The sequence below is a fragment of the Podarcis tiliguerta genome (assembly GCF_965153285.1).
Source record: "Podarcis tiliguerta genome assembly, chromosome: 8".
NCBI classification, from domain to species: Eukaryota; Metazoa; Chordata; class Lepidosauria; order Squamata; family Lacertidae; genus Podarcis; species Podarcis tiliguerta.
The window spans coordinates 7,188,715-7,205,925 of record NC_139541.1 but is presented as its reverse complement, the minus strand read 5'-3'; the positions used below and the strand labels follow the sequence as shown (position 1 = coordinate 7,205,925).

At 48.6% G+C, this 17,211-nt stretch overlaps 1 protein-coding gene across 3 annotated transcripts in view; it reads right to left on the bottom strand.

Moving 5' to 3' along the window:
* CUX2 (cut like homeobox 2) overlaps window positions 1-17,211 on the bottom strand; it is a 250,778-nt gene that overhangs the window by 28,102 nt on the left and 205,465 nt on the right. Inside the window, exons 6-12 of one of the 3 annotated variants that reach the window (XM_083453687.1) lie at window positions 16,214-16,337; window positions 13,560-13,636; window positions 10,264-10,330; window positions 7,133-7,181; window positions 6,925-7,029; window positions 4,877-5,068; window positions 2,335-2,393 (exon numbers count right to left, since the gene is read on the bottom strand). In XM_083453687.1, coding sequence (XP_083309813.1) covers window positions 2,335-2,393; window positions 4,877-5,068; window positions 6,925-7,029; window positions 7,133-7,181; window positions 10,264-10,330; window positions 13,560-13,636; window positions 16,214-16,337 — 673 coding nt within the window. Of the gene's footprint in view, window positions 1-2,334; window positions 2,394-4,876; window positions 5,069-6,924; window positions 7,030-7,132; window positions 7,182-10,263; window positions 10,331-13,559; window positions 13,637-16,209; window positions 16,338-17,211 lie in introns of those variants that run through there. The other 2 variants (XM_083453688.1, XM_083453689.1) reach the window with 2 other exon arrangements.

The following is a 17,211-nucleotide window of genomic DNA, read 5'->3' as shown; positions in this document are numbered from 1 at the left end:
CGGTCCCTGCTCCTGCCAACCTAGCAGTTCGAAAGCACATCAAAGTGCAAGTAGATAAATAGGTACCACTCTGGCGGGAAGGTAAACGGCGTTTCCATGCGCTGCTCTGGTTCGCCAGAAGCGGCTTAGTCATGCTGGCCACATGACCCGGAAGCTGTACGCCGGCTCCCTCGGCCAATAAAGCGAGATGAGCGCTGCAACCCCAGAGTCGGCCACTACTGGACATAACGGTCAGGGGTCCCTTTACCTAGCAGCGGCCATTAGCAGCAGCACCCCCCGCCTCAACACTAGACTCACAGCGACTCCTATGCACAGCACTCAGGTGAGACAGGGCTGCTTGCAAGGGTGAGAAGCTGCACAGACATACAGGCATAGGGATCCAGCTGGTGGGGCTGTGTGCCCCCTGCCTCTGCACCACCATGGTGCCCTCCAGGTAGGTGCTGCTGGTGTCAGGAGGGTGGAGCCACCCCCAAACACTGCCTGCTGCTGTTTATGATACTCGCCTGGGGTGCGAGACAGTCTGCGTTCAGCTCTCAAACAATCTCAAGGACATCTCTTGCAAACTGCACAGACTGCTTATTTATATCAATGCGGCAGTATGTTGGTGGTGGTGGGTGCACAGAGAGAGAGAGGAAGTGAATGAAACACTCCCAGATTCTCTTTCTTTTTTCCAATTACAGTGGTGCCTCGCAAGACGAAAAGAATCCGTTCCGCGAGTCTCTTCGTCTTGCGGTTTTTTTCATCTTGCGAAGCAAGCCCATTAGCAGCTTAGCGGATTAGCGCTATTAGCGGCTTAGCGGGCTTAGCGGATCAGCTGATAAGCGGCTTAGCGGATCAGTTGTTAAGCGGCTTAGTGGCTTGGGAAAAAGGGGGGGGGAGGAAAAAACCCCCGCAGGAACTCGCAAGACATTTTCGTCTTGCGAAGCAAGCCCATAGGAAATTCGTTTTGCAAAGCACCTCCAAAACGGAAAACCCTTTCGTCTAGCGGGTTTTCCGTCTTGCGAGGCATTCGTCTTGTGGGGCACCACTGTATTTTTAATAAAAGATTTTTATTAATGTAAAATGAAAAGTACAAAAGAAGCATAGTTAAAGTTACAAAACGTAGGAGCTGTACAGCCCTCTGCCCCACAACTTGCCCCTTTGAGCTTGTGGGATGAGCAAACAGCAACTTCCTGATCAAAGGACTTTCTTAGGCAGATGCTAGAGGGATAACTTATTCGGCCCAGAAATAGAAGACACTACAGGATTTTAACCTCTTGTTGTGGTACACAAAGATGTGGACCATGGCTGTTTGCAGAGAAACTAACTCACAAATTATGGGTCTTTAAGGGTAAGGTTGGGACGTGGGTGGCACTGTGGTCTAAACCACAGAGCCTAGGACTTGCTGATCAGAAGGTCGGCGGTTCAAATCCCCACAATGGAGTGAGCTCCCGTTGGTCGGTCCCTGCTCCTGCCAACCTAGCAGTTCGAAAGCACATCAAAGTGCTAGTAGATAAATAGGTACCGCTCTGGCGGGAAGGTAAACGGCGTTTCTGTGCGCTGCTCTGGTTCGCCAGAAGCAGCTTAGTCATGCTGGCCACATGACCCGGAAGCTGTACGCCGGCTCCCTCGGCCAATAAAGCGAGATGAGCGCCGCAACCCCAGAGTCGGTCACGACTGGACCTAATGGTCAGGGGTCCCTTTACCTTTACCTAAGGGTAAGGTAGACCTGGAGCATTTCTACGCTGTTTGGTAGGATTTCATTTCTTTTGTGTCAAATTCAGGCATGCAAAACACCTACTCCCAACCAAAGCGTTGAAAATTTGGCTTCCATGATGTATTTACAGCTGCTTTTATTTTCTACGTGATCTGCCCTCTATTTATTTAGAAAATACACTCTGTACTGCTCCTGTGTTTTGTAACTTTGCACTCCCTCTCTCCCTTCTGCTTCTGAACGCCTGAAAAAGCCTTATAAGCGATGAGAGCCGGGGCTGCGGAACCCACAACCATGACAAGGGCAGCCTACATCAAGAGGACATGCTTCATGCTGCTGACATCCTTGCTTGGGGCTGCGTCTGCTTGCAACCTCCATCCATAAACTGCAGCACCCCGAAACTCTCAGGCTGGATGTGTCAGTCTTTGCCTGCTCTAGGGAACAGGGCTGAGAAAAAGCTCAGCAACCCAACTGTCCCAGGGCAAAACATCCAAGGGTGAAAAGAGCAGTGCCACAGCCCTGCAAAAGTGAAAGGAGCAAATCGCATTATTGTGATTCTCATTTCCTGGTAGCCTGAGCATTTGACCCAACACAGCACCCAGCGGAGGCCCGGGATCCTCACCCAGAGACGGGGACCCTACCTCAGTTCCGTCTTGATTTCCTCATAATCTGACTGGGCCCGCAGCTTTTCTTCCAACTTCTAAAAGAAAAAAGGTACAGGTACTAGAACGGGCAATGTTGAAAAAACATTAAACTGCTAGTTTAGTTGTCTTCTGCACATGGAAGAGGGAGATGCCGTCTCTTCCTTTGCCTCAGGCGGCACAATATCTTAGGCCAGTCTGAAATCCAGCACATTATTAGCCAAGCTCAATGCGTAATTTAGATCTTCGCCCCACAACCTTATCCTCAACTGAACTGTATCTCAAATGCCTCAGTTTTCGAATGTATAGTGGTACCTCAGGTTACATACGCTTCAGGTTACAGACTCCGCTAACCCAGAAATAGTGCTTCAGGTTAAGAACTTTGCTTCAGGATGAGAACAGAAATCGTGCCCCATTAGCTAAAGTGGTGCTTCAGGTTAAGAACAGTTTCAGGTTAAGTACGGACCTCCGGAACGAATTAAGTACTTAACCTGAGGTACCACTGTAATCTGTTCCGGAAGACCGTTGGAGTTCTGAAATGTTCGAAAATCGAAAACTCAACGGCCGACAGCTAGGCCCCAGGATCTTGTGCTCAGCGAAAGCCGCTGTGGCACGTTTGAAAATGCAAGCATTTACTTCCCGGTTTACGGTGTTCGTAAACTGAAATGTTCGTCAACGGAGGCGTTCGAAAACTGAGGTACTACTGTACGTGTAATGGCGCAGGCACACAACCAAGTGTCTGTGCACCTGTTTGTTCCACTCACCAACCCCCCCGCCATTCCCCCCCCCCACAAATCCCCAAAACTTCCCCTTCGCACCCCATGCAACTAATAAGCTCACTTTCCTTGGTCTCTTGGATTTTTCTGCATGCAAATCCAGGGTTGTGATGCAGCAGGACAAATTCTTCCATGGTAGCTATGCGATGACAGCCATACATTTTTATGTACCGTATTTTTTGCCCTATAGTGCACACCGGCCCATAGGGCGCACCTAGTTTTTTTTGGGGGGGGGGGGGGAATAAAGAAAAAAAATCCCCCCCAGGCGCGGGGCTGGGGCGGGGGAAGCAAGAGCTTCCCCAACCCCAGCCCCCAGAACAGGCTGCTATCCGCAAGCCTTGTGAGCCCGGCGGGAAGTCGCGCCGTGCTCCCAAGGCTTGCAGATAGCTTCCTGAAGCCTGGAGAGCGAGAGGGGTCAGTGCGCACCGACCCTTCTCGCTCTCCAGGCTTCAGCGAAAGCCTGCATTCACCCCATAGGACGCACACACATTTCCCCTTCATTTTTGGAGGGGAAAAAGTGCGTCCTATAGGGCGAAAAATACGGTATGCAGTATGGGAAATATATACATATATATATCTTGTTACGAACCTTGGGTTAGGTCCACTTGAATTCATACTCGGTGCATACCCATTGAAATCAGGGGACCTATGTTAGTCATGCGGACTAATTTCAGCAGGTCTACTCTGAGTTTATTATTGCTACCATTTGTTATATTTTCAGTCGCTTTTCTCACGCAAGCAACCCAAAGCAACTTATGGGAATAGTAAAAAAAAACCCTATTTAATGGATACAGCTACTGATTCTAGATTAACTTCATCAATGAATAATGAGGTCAGATTCAAATAAGTGAACAAAATCCTTCTGATTCTTAAAAAAAGCAACCTTTATATATATAATAATAATATTTTTTTATTTATACCCCGCCCTCCCCAGCCAAGGCCGGGCTCAGAGCGGCTTACAAGCAATAATAAAAACAAGACGAATAATTACAACTTAAAAACAAAAATAAAATACAACATTAAAATAATGGAACATTAAAATATTAAAATGTAGCCTCATCCCAGGAGGAGAAGGAAAAGAAAAAAGAAAGAGGGAGAGGGAATCAAACTGATTGTGAGCCCAAGGCCAGGTGGAACAACTCTGTCTTACAGGCCTTGGGGAAAGAAATCAGATCCTGCAGGGCCCTGGTCTTGTGAGGCAGAGCGTTCCACCAGGCCGGAGCCAATGTTGAAAAGGCCCTGGCTCTGGTTGAAGCTAATCTAACTTCCTTAGGGCCTGGGACCACTAGGGTGTTGTTATTTATGGACCTTGAGGCTCTCCGTGGGGCATACCAGGAGAGGCGGTCCCGTGGGTGCGAGGGTCCTAGGCCGTGAAGGGCTTTAAAGGTCAAAAGCAGCACCTTAAATCTGACCCTGTACTCCACCGGGAGCCAGTGCAGCTGGAAAAGCACTGGGTGAATATGCTCCCATGGCAGAGACCCCGTGAGGAGCCTCGCTGCAGCATTCTGCACCCGCTGGAGTTTCTGGGACAGCTTCAAGGGCAGCCCCACGTAGAGCGAATTACAGTAGTCAAGCCTGGAGATGACCGTCGCATGGATCACTGTGGCCAGGTCGGGGCGGGAAAGGTAAGGGACCAACTGCAGATGGGGTGAGTTGTGAAGGGTGGGGTGGGTCTCAATCCACCCACCCTCTGCTCCTGCCCCCCCAATACAACAAGACTCTGCAGGGAAGGACTTAAGCTCAACTTTGCATTCTGCATCACGAACCTCTATTGCATCATTCTTGGCCGCCACCTGTCGCTCCAGGTCCGCAATCTGGTTGGCCGAAGACTCTTCTAGCTCCTGCAGGGAGTTTTGCAAATGCTGGATCTCCTTAAGGAGGCGGAGGATCTCCCGGTCCTTCGAGGCCAGCGCTGCCTCCAGCCGAGGCCCTGGGCACAGGGAGTAATTCACTTTGTCCTGCAAAAGACGAGGCGGTTCACAGGGAAAATAATAATAATAAATTTTATTTATACCCCGCCCTCCCTGGCCGGAGCCGGGCTCAGGGCGGCTAACACCAGTAAAATTACATTAAAAACATAATAGGAAAAAAATTAAAATACAGGTTAAAATGCAATTTAAAATGCAGCCTCATTTTAAAAGTGGCCCATAGATCAAAACCATAAGGGGAGGGAAGCATAAGGGTCAGACTGAGTCCAAACCAAAGGCCAGGCAGAACAGCTCTGTCTTGCAGGCCCTGCGGAAGGTTGTCAAGTCCCGCAGGGCCCTAGTCTCTTGTGACGGAGCGTTCCACCAATTTGGGGCCAGTACTGAAAAGGCCCTGGCCCTAGTTGAGACCAATCTAACCACCTTGTGACCTGGGACCTCCAAAGTGTTGTCAATTGTGGACCTTAAGGTCCTTCGCGGGGCATACCAGAAGAGGCGGTCCCGTAGGTACATGGGTCCAAACCCCACGGAGCTCTTTAGTTTTTCTTTTCTTTTTTTAGAAAAGGGGGGGGGATTTGGAAGTCTCTCAAGGGCCGGATTCTCCCGTGGGCAACCTGCCAGGGGCCGCATGTTAGCAGCGGGAAGTGATGCACAAAAACTGTTTTGGGAGGCAGGTAAAAGTGTGTGTGTGTGTTTGTGTGTGGGTGTTTGTATCTGCTAAAGTTTTTTGAAAGCGTTTGTCAGTCTGCCCTCTGTGGGTTCAAACGTCTCTTGAGATATCGTTGCCTAATTTGGCTGGATGGTTCCTGAGGTGAGAGAGCCAATTCTCATCTACGTCTGGAAGCCATTTTGAATAAAGATGGATGACTGAAGCATCCCGAATTTTGGAGAGGGCCTCCAAAGTTCAGCCTCGTTAGGTCAATGGAAATACAGAGGCAAATTGGGGTCCTCATGGAGCCATTCCTGCTTGGAGGAGGGTCCTTGTGTTGGGGGGGCTTCCACTGGTAATTGAAGTTCATTGGGTCTGCTTTGTTGCCTGTAATGGTTCTAGGGGTTGCTTGTGCGTAAGTTGCCGCCACTCCTGGCTAGGTTACCTGGTTGAACCCTTTCAGTCTGGACAGCCTCAAGTTTGGTGGCTGCCTCAGTCGCTGGCAGAATCCATCAGTGGCCGTTTCTTGAACCTCTTCCAGCATAAAAGCTGTTTGACGCCCAGTCTCCTCCTATTCTCCCTGCGCGGAAGTCTTCTGCGCAGGGAGGGTGTGGGCAGCGGAGTACTGGTCTCCGGCGAGGAGTCCTGGAGCCACCTCTCCGATTCCCCCATCTGCCCCCCTTCTCCACTGGTGTTACGCTGATTTCCTTCCCCAGCGGATGGGCTGCCTCTCTCCCTACTGGGACCCTCTCTGGCATCCCTCTGGAGCCTTCTCTCCGCCTCCAGCTCCAATGGCAGTTCCCTGACATTGCCCTTTCAGGGGCAGGAAGCCAGTTTCCTGGAGGACTGACCAATCCAGAGACTCTACACTTCCTGCCAACTGCAGGGGCCGATGTTGCATGTCTCTGGTCCCTGGGCACACAAAATCCCTACTCACTCCCTAGGCAAAGCCCCAAGCCTTGGGCTGCTGAGGTTGCTGCTTCAAGACTGCAAACTCTCAATTTGGAGAATCTCTCAAATATTTACCAAGGGATTGGGGGCAACAAAACTAGGTCAATTCACTTAGGCAAACCTGCCTCCCACCCAAAAAAGTGGTCTTGGATTACAACTCCCATCATGCCCAGCCAGCATGATGGAAGTTGTAGTCCCAAACTTCAGGAGGGTGCAAGGTTGGGGAAGGCTGACCATAGGCCTCGTGACATAGGCTGAGGCCCAGTGAAGGTCTCCTCCTTGTCCTCACCCCGCTGGATCCTTGGGGAGAGCAGCAAGCCAGGTGAAGAGAGCTGTTTACAGATGCAAGCTGCTCCCGCAGGCTCTCCACCTCCCTCTGAGCAGCCTCGGCTCTCTGCAAGGAAAGAGAAGCAGCGGTTAGTGCGTCTGCCAAGGCCAGCAAACGCAGGGGGTCACTTGCACTTCAAAGCCCTTCCCTCATCTCTCCCCATGGTTACCTGGTTGGCTTTTTCAAGGTTCGTCATAATCATGGCCACTTCATCTGTCCTGCGGCAGCAAAGCAAAGGCAATCAGTTATATAACATGTAGGGACAAGTGCAGAGCTTGGACGGGAGATTGGTTTACTTTACACTGAAACCTGGAGTGCTTTTATGGATGCAGCAAAAGGCTAGCAGGAGGGCTGGATCTGAATCCGAGGCAATGTTATCGTCAAGGCTCTGGTAGCCCCGCCTGCATTTCACCATGGGATGGCAAAGACAAAAGAAAAAGGCAGCTGTGGTTTCGCTTGCAAGGAAAATAAATACATCATAGAACTTACTCCATGTTCTACATCAGGGGTCAGCAAACTTTGTCAGCAGGGGGCCAGTCCACTGTCCCTCAGACCTTGGGGGAGGGAGGCAGACTATATTTTGAAATAAAAAATATGAACAAATTCCTATGCCCCACAAATAACCCAGAGATGCATTTTCAATAAAAGCACACATTCTCCTCATGTAAAAACACCAGGCAGGCCCCACAAATAACCCAGAGATGCATTTTAAATAAAAGGACACATTCTACTCATGTAAAAACACGCTGATTCCTGGACTGTCTGCAAGCTGGATTTAGAAGGTCCGGATCCGGCCGCAAGGCCTTAGTTTGCCTACCCATGCTCTAAACCAGCCTTTCTCAACCTGTGGGTCCCCAGATGTTGTTGAACTACAACTCCCATCACCCCTAGCTACCAAGGCCAGAGCTCAGGGATGATGGAAATTGTAGTCCAACAGCATCTGGGGACCCACAGGTTGAGAACCGCTGATAACGTTATATCTTGAGTGTGTTTGTGTAAATGTACCAATTTTCATACAATGGACACGTTCTGCAGTGGCATACGGCATGCCTGATTGATGATGCCACCTTCATTTTATTTATTTCATAAAATTTACACACTGCTTAGTTGTTTTAAGAAGCAGTTTACAATGTGCTGGATTGCTCCGGTGACAAAACTCACTCCATAGCCTCCATCTGGTCCTCGCTTACATTTGGTTAATGCTATATAGTAAGGGGAGGGACGCGGGTGGCGCTGTGGGTTAAACCACAGAGCCTAGGACTTGCTGATCAGAAGGTCGGCGGTTCGAATCCCCACGACGGGGTGAGCTCCCATTGCTTAGTCCCAGCTCCTGCCAACCTAGCAGTACGAAAGCACGTCAAAGTGCAAGTAGATAAATAGGTACCGCTCCGGCGGGAAGGTAAACTGCATTTCCGTGCGCTGCTCTGGTTTCGCCAGAAGCGGCTTAGTCATGCTGGCCACATGACCTGGAAGCTGTACGCCGGCTCCCTCGGCCAGTAAAGCGAGATGAGTGCCGCAACCCCAGAGCCGGCTACGACTGGACCTAATGGTCAGGGGTCCCTTTACCTTTACCTTTAAGGGGAGGGGAGGACTTGCTGCAGAAAGGATATCCTAAAAGGATAAAGCCTCTCTCCCCCCCCCAGCCCCCAACCCCACACAAAAGGAATGTGGATGCCAAATTCTGCCCCCACCTCATCCTTCCTCATTCAACATGTAGCAGCTAAAATCTTGATCAAAGGCAACGTTTTTTACCACCTCGCCCTAAGCAAACAGTCGCACACGGCATGATCAAAGAACATCTGGTTGGGCATGATAGGTGTAAGCGTTCCACATCTGTTGCATAATCGGAACGAGAAATGTGGGAGATGCATCTGAACGGCAGGCAGGCCAGGAGAATGCTGAAAACAGCTGGAAGAGGAGTGGGGAGGGGCCACGACGACACACCACCCATTTCTGGCTGCCTTTCTAGGATGCTGCTGTGACGTTAACATATGAGAGTGTTGGAGGTGAAATAGTTAAACAGGTTACCCAATCAGGACCCAGGGGGTGGAGTCAGAGGGACTATAAAACCAGCTCGGGGAAGGGCAAAGGGAGTAGTTCGTTGGGTGGTTGGTTGGAGTGTGAGTGAATTGGGATAGAGTCTGTGGGTAGGTTGAGTTAGTGTAGAGAAATAAGCTAAGTCAGGAACAGTTAGGGATTAGGAAGACAAGTAAATATCTGAGAGGTGGTTTAGTGAGTGAGAGCAGGTAGCGGAAGTTATAGATCTGGATAGGCACCCCATGAATGTAATTGACTGATACTGTTTATGAAACCACACTCTTGTTAAACTGCAATAAATAAACAGAAGTTTATGTTCCAATTTAACCCTGACTGGACTCAGTATTGTACCAGGTAGGGCCTGGGTGGTGGCAGCGAGAAATAAAGTGGTGGCACAGGGTTCAATAGACGGTGAAAGGTCCGGGGACCCTGTGTGATCGCCACAGCTGCTTGCCAGAAAAAGGAGGCTGGGAAAAGGCGCCCCAACTGGGACACGATCAAGGAAAATAAACACAAGAGCGTCTAGTGAAGCTCTGTGAAAGGTAAGTTGGCCTCTCAGGGATCTCGCCCCCTCCCTCACCTGCAATAGGGACCTTATGGGAGCCCATCAAGGAACAGGATCAGGATCAAGGTGGAGAAAGCTTGTCTTCTGCTGCTTCAGAGGGGAGCATTCAGACCAATGGATTCAAATGGCAAGAAATGAGATTCCGACTAAACCTTAGGAAGAACTTTCTGATGAAGACAGAGGAGTGGTCTTTCAGCTGTATTAATGTGTATTCTTATCAGTGTTACAGAACGTACTTGTAAATTGTTATAACATGTTTTAATGACCAGCTAACAAAGAAAGTAAGGTGAGCTGATAAGTCTATCTGATTTTGTTGGGCTTTTTGGTCACCGTGGCCCTGGCTCTCTTGCTAGATTTTGTATTATTATTTTGCAGCTGCCACTGCCACCGCTGTTTTATTATCACATTTTTGTATTGCATTAAGATTACTATAAGGTGTACATTCTTTGTTTCTTCAGCTTGTAAACCGCCTTGAGTATTGTAAGATAGAAAGGCGGTATACAAATAAAAATTGATGAGTGATGATGCCTGTGTTTGCTATTTTATTCATTTCATTCGAGTGCTACAATTTTGCATGTTAAAAGCAGTGACTGTGAGCCACTTTCGACCTCTTTAGGTGGAAAAGCAGCTGAGAAATGCCTTAATGCAAGTAAACGACTAAATAAATGTTACTGAGTGGAACAAGTAGAGGGACTTACTTTGAAGCTGCCTCTTCATCGTATTTACACCGCAAATCGACCAGCTCTGTCTGGGTTGCCTTCAGTGCTGATTAGCAAACGGGGGGGGGGGGGGGGGGAACAACAACAGAAGCAGAGGGTCAAAAACACCCTTTCCACTGGAATCTGTTAGATCATATTTGCTCTGGACAGCAAGAGAGAGATATGACCCGAAGCCTTTTTCAAGAATATTACTCTGCAGTAGCAACTTGGATGTGGCAAGCATCGCAGGGAAGGGGATTTTAGCAAAATACAAGGACATACGTCGCTAACCTGGTGCCCACCCAAATGTTATGAACTACAACTCCCATAACAGTTGCAGCCAGCTTTTTTCTTTAGCTGTGCCCCCCATCAATATGAAATTTGTTGCAGGTTTAACTGGTTGGTGTAATAGCCTAAAACTCGTGTGAGTCATCAGCCACGCTTGATTTAAACTGGGCAACCCGTTATCTATCGATAAAAGGCAAACTAACATCATCTGGTGCTTTGCAGAGTATTAGCAGCAAAATGAAAGATCCCTGTCTTGAGCTTACAGTGCTGTCATTTAACATCTACCTATTTTATTTATTTGTTTTCATAAATTTATATACCGCTTGATTGTGAGAAACAAACCTGAAAGCGGTTTTAAAAAGAAGCAGCAGCAGCAAGGAAATTGTAAATAAAAAAACAGTTAACCACAGCTACATTAAAGCATTCAGAAAATAATAATTAAAATCAGCAACAAACGAAAAATAGATTAAAATACGTGTGAAAACATTCTGCAAACCTGAATCAGCTTTCCTAAACAAAAATGTTTTGAGCAGGGGCCAAAAAGAGTACAGTGGTACCTCAGGTTAAGTACTTCATTCGTTCCAGAGGTCCGTTCTTAACCTGAAACTGTTCTTAACCTGAAGCACCACTTTAGCTAATGGGGCCTCCTGCTGCTGCCACGCCACCGGAGCACAATTTCTGTTTTCACCCTGAAGCAAAGTTCTTAACCCAAGGCACTATTTCTGGGTTAGCGGAGTCTGTAACCTGAAGCGTATGTAACCCGAGGTACCACTGTACAGCGAAGGAGCCTGCCTGGTGTCAATAGGCAGGGAGTTCCGAAGTGTAGGTGCTGGCAGGCTAAAACATTTGGGTTCTTAGAAATGCAGAATGGGCATTATGTGGCTCTGGGAACCAGGCTAATCCTGCAGATTGAAGTGGGAGTATGTTGGGTAAGACGATCTCACAGGTAAACTGGTCCCAAGTTGTTAAGGGCTTTACATACTCATAATAACACCTTTAACTTGGCCTGGTAGCAAAGAGGCAACCAGTGCAGATCTCTGACCTCACGGTTTGTATTCTGACAGGGCCTCGCTCCTGTCAGCAATCGTGCTGCAGCATTTTGCACTGACTGCAGCTTTTCGATCAAGTGCAATGGATGCCCTGCATACACTTGTTTTGAATGCCCCCTTTTTTAATAAAAAAAGGTTTAATTCTTTGCATTATACTTTTATCTGTACTTGGATCTGCTTTGGGAGTAATTTGTTGCTCTTACTGTAGAATATATATACAGTGGCGTAGCGTGGGTTGTCAGCACCCGGGACAAGGCAAGTAATTTGCGCCCCCTAACCCGGGGCAAGGCAAGTAATTTGCGCCCCCCCCCCGCTGCACTGTCCCTCCCCCAGATAGTCCCTTGCTCTCTCTCTGCACCGCACCGCACGCCTGGCACCCTCCCCTCCACAGTGGGCGGTGACCCGGTGGCTCGGCTCGGATTCGCACAGCCAGCACTGCAGTGAGAGAGAGTGAGTGAGCCAGGTAGGGGCAGAGAGCTGCGAGTGCGAGCGTGCCCCCCCCCCAGATGTTGCGCCCGGTGCGGCCGGCCCCCCCTGCACCCCCCACGCTACGCCACTGTGTATATATATATATATATATATATATATATATATATATACACACATACATACATATATATATGACACCTGGGGGAGGGTGGGCAAGGCATGAGAAACAAAAAGTTGGGAAGGAATGCATGCTGCTGAATATACATAGAATATACTGAATATACATAGATGTAGACTTAGGCCTTGTTCCACTGAGATGATAAACCTTTGTCAAGACAGTACCACTTAAGACAGCATATGATCTACCTGTTTCTACATATAAAAGACCTCCCTGCACCTAGAAAGCTAGCTACCAAGGTTCCAAACTAGCTTTCTGTTTGCAGCAAGGAGGATTTGTTTTGTTTCGTTTGGAGAAATCTGAAGTGGTGCAACCCAGAGACCCAGATTGATACCGCCTTCTTTAAGGAGGAACAAGGCCTTTGTTTTAATTGGGGGTAGGAGTATGTAAAAGGGCTGTTTAGAAGAAGTGGGTGATCTAATGAAGGACTGGAAGGGAAGGGAAGAGAGAGGTGGGACTGTGCCCTGGGTAGAAACACCTGGGGTAGTAGAGTATTGGACCAGGACCTGGGAAATGAGGCTTCAAAGGCAGGCTTAGGGCCAGTCACCTCTCAGCCTAACCTACCTCACAGGATTGTTGTGAGGATACCACATACGCCATCTTGAGATATATGGAGTACCGTATTTTTCGCTCTATAGGACGCAGTTTTCCCCCTCCAAAAATTAAGGGGAAATGTGTGCGTCCTATGGAGCGAATGCAGGCTCCTTGGCTTCAGCGATAGCAACGCGAAGCCTCCAAAGCGCAGAGGGAGCGCTCCCTCCGCGCTCCTTGGCTTCGCGTTACTTTTGCTGAAGCCTGGAGAGCGAGAAGGGTCAGTCCACACCGACCCCTCTCGCTCTCCAGGCTTCAGGGATAGCTGCCTGAAGCCTCCGGAGCGTAGTGGGAACTCACGCTGCGCTCCAAAGGCTTCGGGTTCCTTTCGCTGAAGCCCGGAGAGCAAGACTCTCCCGGCTTCAGCAGAGAGGGATTGCTGCACAGCGCCCCTTCAGCCAAGCGGGAGGAGAAATGGAAGGAGCAGAGAGGGGGAGATTTTTTTTTCTTGTTCTTCCCCTCTAAAACAAGGTGCGTCCTATGGTTGGGTGCGTCCCATAGAGCGAAAAATACGGTAAATATTGGGGGGGGGGTATAAATGTCATAATAAACAAATAAATTAGAGGTGGCAAGAGGAAATCTCTGGAGTCATTTGAAACAAAAGGAGACAATTAGAAAGTTGGAAGAAGAAAACTGCTTTCAGTTAAAAGGTGCTTGTATGTTTGGGTTCCCCACTGAGCCTCACAGATACACGAATTCACAGAGGGTTATACGTGAAGCTAGAGGAAGCCTCAGGAGCATTCGGATCACGAAAGAGCTACCTGAATGGAGCACTTTGATCTTCTCTTCTGCTTCCCCCAGCCGAGCGGCCAAAGTGATCTGTGCTTCCTGCAGGCCCCTGGAATGAGACAGATGTCAACTGGCCGCTCTTGAGCTAATAAGGCAGTCGAATCCCAGCCCGAAATAAAATTGCCACCTCTCCTGCCAGTCAGCAAGTTTGAACTGGGGTAAGAGACAGGCTGACTGAGGAGGCCCCCAGAACATTGTTTTTATTGCACATTTGTGATGGCTTGGGCTCTTGATGCTATTGGGGAGGTTATACGCGAACCCATTTTCAAATTTGTTTAGAGCCTGCAAAAGTTCTGGGGCAGCCAAACTGCTTCCCTTCTGATCCGTGCGCATCAACTTCCTGCTGAAATGCCAAAACTTTTAAAAACATGAATGCTCTGCTTAATTTTTGTCCTGCTTTCGTTGTGCTACAGACCCTCTGGACAGCATCGCAGAACAAGCTAAAGGAGAATGAATCGGCCTCTAATGCGCTATTAGCTGTGCTAGGAATGTGTTGCAGAAAGTAAGACATCAGTCAGGAGAAGTCCTGAAAAAGCAACAAAAATGTGAACGGGGAGATCCTACATCCCAAGTAGTAAAGAGACCTAATTCCTATAGAAAGAGCAGCTGGGCACTTTTGCAAAAAGAGCCTTCTGGCCTGCTCAACGCTGTTTTTAACCACACATTTTGTGTGGATTACAGCCAGAGACTGTTTTAAATTCCTGCATGAATGGATTTCAGATTTTTCTAATAATTTCTCCCCTTGTTACTAATTCCAGCAAAGAAGACCATTTGTGTTAAAAATGCACAGGGGGAAAATTTAGTGTTTTACCAATAAATGCAATGGGTTGAGTGGGAGGGGCTGCACAAATCCTCTTGCCAGGTTGCCAAGGGAGGAACTTGGAGAGGCGACCAGCCTCTTTCCCAGTACGTTTCCGAGCACAATTCAAAGTGTTTGTGCTGACCTTTAAAGCCCTAAACGGCCTCGGTCCTGTATACCTGAAGGAGCGTCTCCACCCCCATTGTTCAGCCCGGACACTGAGGTCCAGCTCCGAGGGCCTTCTGGCGGTTCCCTCACTGCGAGAAGTGAGGTTACAGGGAACCAGGCAGAGGGCCTTCTCGGTAGTGGCGCCTGCCTTGTGGAATGCCCTCCCAGCAGATGCCAAGGCAATAAGCAACTATTTTACTTTTAAAAGACTACTACCCTGTTTAGGGAAGTTTTTAATGTTTGATGCTGTATTGTTTTTAATATTTGGTTGGAAGCCGCCCAGAGTGGCTGGGAAACCCAGCCAGATGGGCAGGGTATAAATAATAAATTATTATTTTTATCATTATTATTATTATTACTATTATTATTATTATTATTATCTGTGGTGCCCCCCCATTCCACATTCTACAAAAAGCACCACATAGAGTAGCACAAGACCCCTCCCCTCCTTGCAAGCCCCTCCGGTATGAACAAAGGACTTGCAGGGGGAGGCTGTTTGTGTGTGTGCAAGGTTATTTTCTCTACAAAAAGGAAAGGAGTAGCATGCCAAGGTTTATGGATCCCTCTCCTCAAGTCTTCTCTCCTCCCAAGTCCTGATTCTGAAACGTGTGTTTGATCTCTATCTCGTGGAAGAGGAGAATCAATTTATTTCATAGAATTTATGCCAGGTTTGATTGTCGAAAACAAAACAAACAAACTTCAAAGCAGTTTGCAAAAAGAATAAAGCAACCAAATGGTCAGGAAAAAAAATGTATTTAAACATTCAAATAATAATTGAAATAAGCAATAATAAAACCAATTTAAGACACATGTCCGAATTCTACGTATCTGGGTTAAAGGTAAAGGTACCCCTGACAGTTAAGTCCAGTTGCGAACGACTCTGGGGTTGTGGCACTCATCTCGCTTTACAGGCTGAGGGAGCCGGCGTTTGTCTGCAGACAGTTTTTCTGGGCCATGTGGCCAGAATGACTAAGCCGCTTCTGGCAAACCAAAGCAGCACACGGAAACGCCGTTTACCTTCCCGCCGGAGTGGTACCTATTTATCTACTTGCAATTTGACATGTTTTTGAACTGCTGGGTGGGCAGGAGCTGGGACCGAGCAACGGGAGCTCACCCCGTCACGGGCATTCGAACCGCCGACCTTCTGATCGGCAAGCCCTAGGCTCTGTGGTTTAGACCACAGCGCCACCCGCGTCCCACATATCTGGGGTAGGCTTGCCTAAACAAATATGGCTTTAGCAGAGGCCGAATAGAGTACAGCCTGCCTGATGTCAATAGCAGGGAGTTCCAAAGTCTGGGTGCTGCCAGACTAAAATATCAAGTTTTACAGACATGGAATGAGTGTTATACCTGTGGCAGGGCCAGTTCTGCCAACCGAAGTAGTTCAGTGGACATTTATGGGGTAAAGTGATCTCTCAGGTGAACTTGTCCCAAGTTGTTAAGGGCTTGGGACAATAGCAACACTTTGGCCTTGTATGTATGCTGTTGGGGGTCTCCCTCCTGTCAGCAATTGGGCTGCAGCGTTCTGCACCAACTGCAGCTTCCAGATCAAGGGCTAGGGAAGCCCCACACAGAGCGCACTGCAGTAATCTTTCTTTCTTCAGATGTCAGCACCCACTCCCCGCCACCTAAAAAAACCACAAAAAACTACTCACGTACTTTTGCTTCTCGACTTCATTTCTGTGGGGCGAGTTTTCCGCAAGGAGTGCTTTGCTGTTGATGCTGGCGAGCCTGGGCACCTCCGAAGCAGCCAGGCCGGCCGGAGGGGTCCCTTCCCTTTGCTCTGGGGGTGTAAAAACCAGACCCATTAGCACAATAGGGAAGGGCGGGAAGCAGCGGAGAAGCCTTCAGAGACCACGGTAATTTGGAGTCCCAGCAGGGGAAACAGGGTTCTGAGAGCAGCCCTGGTTCTTGCCAAAGTGAGCAGCTTCCTGGCTTGGTTGTCTCTGCTAATGGCCTCCTTCAGCAAGGCAAGGCTGATGGGCAGAGCGAGAGAAGACTCTGCTCATGCCAGGCCCAAGTGGGGGGCACATTCTCTCTGCTCCTCCTGCAGCTTCGTGTGCAAATGACGGGGATGGAGTCTCCTTTCCTGCTGCTCGGCAGCACCGGCTATTAACGTTCATAATTTACGGAGGCAAAAAGCCCTCTGGCCTGAGGATGGGGACAGAAGCTTGCATTTAGCCCCCTAACACCCCCTTGGGAAGTTTGCTCCCACCTGCCACAGACTGCCATGCAAGCCACACTAAAAAAACAAGTTAATTAAAAACAGAATTTGTGCCTCAAGAGCAGCAGAACGCTGCGTTCTTTATGCACAACACGAAAGCACAAAACGGGCCATTCGGAAACTCTCCATACTCATGCAAAAAGAGCCTGTAGAACCGTCAGATTGGCAGAATTCTAAGTGAGACTTCTCAGCTAAGGCTGATGGGAGTTGTAGTTGAAATTGGCAACCAGTGTGGGTCTCTGAGCACATGTGTTATACGCCCTCTTGCAGGAATAAAGTGTTTGCTATTTGGACCATATAAATGTGTGTGGGACTGGTGTGTGTGTGTGTGTGTGTGTAGAAGCAGAACCCTGCATGTCCAAAGTTGATAAAGGCAATAAAAAGAAAAAACTAAAGACACTAGGACACTGGGCACTGAAGGCACCAGACAATC